General features: G+C 48.4%; 1 protein-coding gene across 1 annotated transcript in view; it reads right to left on the bottom strand.

The window, feature by feature from the left end:
• olah (oleoyl-ACP hydrolase) overlaps window positions 1-1,204 on the bottom strand; it is a 3,164-nt gene extending 1,960 nt beyond the window's left edge. Inside the window, exon 1 of the mRNA XM_017404457.3 lies at window positions 939-1,204. Within this exon, the coding sequence (XP_017259946.1) occupies window positions 939-1,068 (130 nt within the window). The 5' untranslated portion in view covers window positions 1,069-1,204. The remainder of the gene's footprint in view (window positions 1-938) is intronic.
• Window positions 1,205-4,051: the final 2,847 nt, after the last annotated feature.

The following is a 4,051-nucleotide window of genomic DNA, read 5'->3' as shown; positions in this document are numbered from 1 at the left end:
ACAGGTGTGTGTGTGTGAACAGGTGTGTGTGTTAACAGGTGCGTGTGTTAACAGGTGTGTGTGTGAACAGGTGTGTGTGTTAACAGCTGTGTGTGTGAACAGGTGTGTGTGTGTGAACAGGTGTGTGTGTTAACAGGTGTGTGTGTGTGAACAGGTGTGTGTGTGAACAGGTGTGTGTGTGTTAACAGGTGTGTGTGTTAAGAGGTGTGTTTGTTAACAGGTGCGTGTGTTAACAGGTGCGTGTGTGAACAGGTGTGTGTGTTAAGAGGTGTGTTTGTTAACAGGTGTGTGTGTTAACAGGTGTGTGTGTGAACAGGTGTGTGTGAACAGGTGTGTGTGTGTGAACAGGTGTGTGTGTGTTAACAGGTGCGTGTGTTAACAGGTGTGTGTGTGAACAGGTGTGTGTGTGAACAGGTGTGTGTGTTAACAGGTGCGTGTGTTAACAGGTGTGTGTGTGAACAGGTGTGTGTGTCAGGATCTCACTGTGAGAGGACTCTCAGCTACTCCCACACCAGACTTCTGTAAAACTGACTGATTTGGAGCCATTCTGGTGTTCCTTAATATCAGTTGGCTGTGGCGGCCATATTGAATTGGACTGGTTCCAAAGGTTAATCAGCTGTAGACATTCATCCAGAGATCACTTCCTGAGTCACATTCAAATCTGTCCTCTGGTTCATGAGATATTTTGCTAACAGACACAAGTTTCCATATAGGGGTGATGTTTCTGTTGTAGGTTAATATAAAATATAAATAAATATTCAAACCCTGAAGATTAAATTTAGTTTTTATCTCAGATCTTTGAGTCTGAAGTTCTGAATCAGAACTTTTTTCTGTCTCAGAGTTTTCACATTTAAACATTTTTAGGTTTCCTATCTCGTGCTGCCTTCAGCTTCAGGACTTCCTGTCGGCGCGTCACGTGACCTGCAGGTGTGTTTTACCTTCGATGGAGCTGCTCAGGACGTTTCCCCAGCGGGAGAAGTGGATGGAGCCTCCACCTGCCCAGGGGAAGCAAATCAGCCTGAACGCAGCTTCCGGCCTTCTCCGGAAGCAGCTGATCACCTTCTCCATCCCCACCGGAAGCTGCAGCTCCAGATGTTTAGCTGAGAAATCCTGAAAATAAAAGCTGCCCCCGGGAAGTCAAGTACACTTGGCTGCTGCTGGTCCGTCTGGGACGTTTCCTGCTCCGGTTCTTCTGTGGTTGCGGTTCTGGTGGCAGCGGGTTCTAGAGACATCTTCAGGTTGGAGGAGGAACTCCATCAGGAGGAGGCAGAGCTGCTGCTCCTGCTCCACTGAAGAGAAAAGTGCTTCAGAAGAGAGCTTTTCAATATTTATCTTAATTTATTTTATTTCCGTATTTATAATAAAACACTTTAAGAGGCGCAACTATAAATTTATTTTATTTATTTATTGGTGCATCTATTCCAGAGTTTAAGCTAATTTATTTTAGTTGGCACTTGACTGCATTTTATTTATTATTTATGCATTTTTCCTTTTGAACGAGTTTAGACCATGTGCTTTTATTTTGAAGGGCCGCTCCGGAAGTCGTGTATCTGCTTCCGGTGTCTCTCCGTCGGAGCGGGTTTCAGACCGGTTTTTTTTTTTTTTTGTACAGAGGAGTTCGCCGGACTCCTGAACTCCAAACATCCGTTTGATTCCGAACAAGTTCGGAGCGTCGCGCCAACCGAGCGGAACCACGAACCCAGCCCGGTACCAGGTAAATCCCGGTGTCGGTCTCGTGCTGTCAGCTGTTAGCAGTTAAAGCTAATAACACAAACAGACGGTTAGTTCGGCTTCATTCTGCCGGTTCGGTTCCGACCGTCACCAGCGTCCTCGCGGAAGTTCTGAACGGTTCTGTTGTCGTTCTTCTAGCTGGAACCGCTGGAGGTTTGGCCCAAGCCCGAGCTGTCAGCTTCCAGGCACGGTCCCGGACCGGCCCGGGTCCTCCTCACCGAGCAGGGCGAAGGGAGAGCGGGCAGCCCGGCAGCGGAGCGGCGGGTCGGCGGGTCCACGGAGCGGAGCGGGCCGGGTCGTCCGGACGGAGACCTTCCATGAATGGAAATCGGAACAACAGGTGGGACTGGGTTCGGGTACCGGCTGCGTGTCAGGCGAACCGGTCCCTCGGGTTCGGTCCTGGTCCGTGGGAGGCAGGTGTGCCGGAGCCTGGGCCGGGTCAGAACCGCCTCAGAGGAACGGTTCGGGTGTAAATCAGTTCCTGAAGGGAGAGGAAGTTCTGGAAAAATGATCCAGATCTTCATCACCAACATCCGGGTTCCTCAGAGAGAACTGATCTTATTCACAGATTTAAAATGTCTGTTAGCAAAATATCTCCTGATGACCTCATGTAAGATGGCCGACAGTGTTGGGGAGGAGTCTCAGCTACTACCACACGGGGTTTGTCTGTGACATTCACAGAGGTCTAGGTGTGGCGGCCATTTTGAATCAAGTTGACTCCAGCAGTGAATCAGCCGATCTGGGAGTTTCTTTGTAATCTGTCCAGTGACTCAGGAGATATTTTACTAACACTACAGACTAACAGAGACACGTGCAGAAACATTATCGCCCCTCCTGCGGCGGCGGGTGATCACAGAACCCGACCTCGTCCTCAGTGTCGTTATTTAACTAAAAACACAAGTTTGAAAGTTTTATTATAGCATGAATGCTGAGTCACAGAATTACTGCCGAGTCACAGAATACCTGCTGAGTCACTGTTCTTGCTGCTGTTTCTTGTTTCCTATGTACATTTTTTGGACTATTATTTCATCCGCTGAGGTATCAAAACCTTCAGCTCGTTCAGGATATTCGGCTCGTTTAGCTCGTTCAGGACTTTCGGCTCGTTTAGCTCATTCAGGACGTTCGGCTGAATTTTTGAGTTTTGTAGCTTTTAGACATCTTGAATTATTCGTCTTTAGTTTCATTTTGTTTCTCAGAAAATCAGATTTCTTCAGATTCTTGTAAAACTCTGTTCTCCCTGGAAGCTGGTTCAGCCGACCGGCTTCATTTTTAGCTTTTAGCTGATGTTCTGCTAGTTCTAGGTTTCAGCTACGACTCTGATCAGTTTAGCTTTCAGCTACTGTTTGGCAGGTTTTGTCTTTTAGCATCTAGTTCATTAATTTTAGCTTTTGTTCTGACCGTTTTAATACCTCAGTTTCAGCTGATATTCAGCTGATATTCAGCAGTTGTTCAGCAGTAAATGTTTTTGTTTTGTTCTCAGAGACGTCGGGATGTTCTGACATCAGGTCCGTTAAACTCTCGGAGCTGGTTCTGGTTCTGTTATGCGTCGGCCCGACGGGTTCTGGTTGTTCCCCAGAAACACTTCCTGTTTCACCTCCCTGCAGTTTTTAACTCCAGGAGGTGAAGGTGGACGAATCAAACGCACCTGTTTTCCTCCTCCTGTTGCCACGGTAACAGTGTGGCAACATGGATGCTGTTGCCGTGGCGATGCCTTTGAGGGAGGAGACGACCTGTGGGGATACATGAGTCACCTTCAGGGAAACTCGGGCTGGTTGGTGGCTCTTTAGTCGGTTTCCTGTCGGCGTGGCGCTCGCCGCCCGCCGCAGCCCCTCCTCCTCTCCTCGTCTGGCGAGGGCCGAGTCGACGCCGCTCGTTATCTGAAGCTGGCAGCGGCGTCTGTAACCTTTTCCTCGGCCGTTATCGCTTCACAGTTTGATGTGAGGAAATCTGCAGCTGTTTCCCTCCGTAGGAACCACTCCCTTCCTGCAGCTGAGACTGGGTCTGTGTCAGACCCGGGTTCTGTCTCGGACCCGGGTTCTGTGACCGGGTTCTGTTCTGTTTGTCTGAAGTTTCTCTAAAACCAGAGATCCGTTCAGACCCGGTTCTGTTCCTTCATCTTTATCTTAACATCATGCTACGTTCACTGAACGTAGGAAAATTAGCTTTTAATAGCAGATATTCAGCAGACATTCAGCAGCTTCCAGCAGACATTCAGCAGCTTCCAGCAGACATTCAGCAGCTTCCAGCAGACATTAAGCAGACATTAAGCAGATATTCAGCAGTCATTCAGCAGACATTCAGCAGATATTCAGCAGACATT

This window comes from Kryptolebias marmoratus, linkage group LG5 (genome assembly GCF_001649575.2).
Source record: "Kryptolebias marmoratus isolate JLee-2015 linkage group LG5, ASM164957v2, whole genome shotgun sequence".
In the NCBI taxonomy this organism is placed as follows: domain Eukaryota; kingdom Metazoa; phylum Chordata; class Actinopteri; order Cyprinodontiformes; family Rivulidae; genus Kryptolebias; species Kryptolebias marmoratus.
This window is presented reverse-complemented; position numbering and strand designations above follow the sequence as displayed.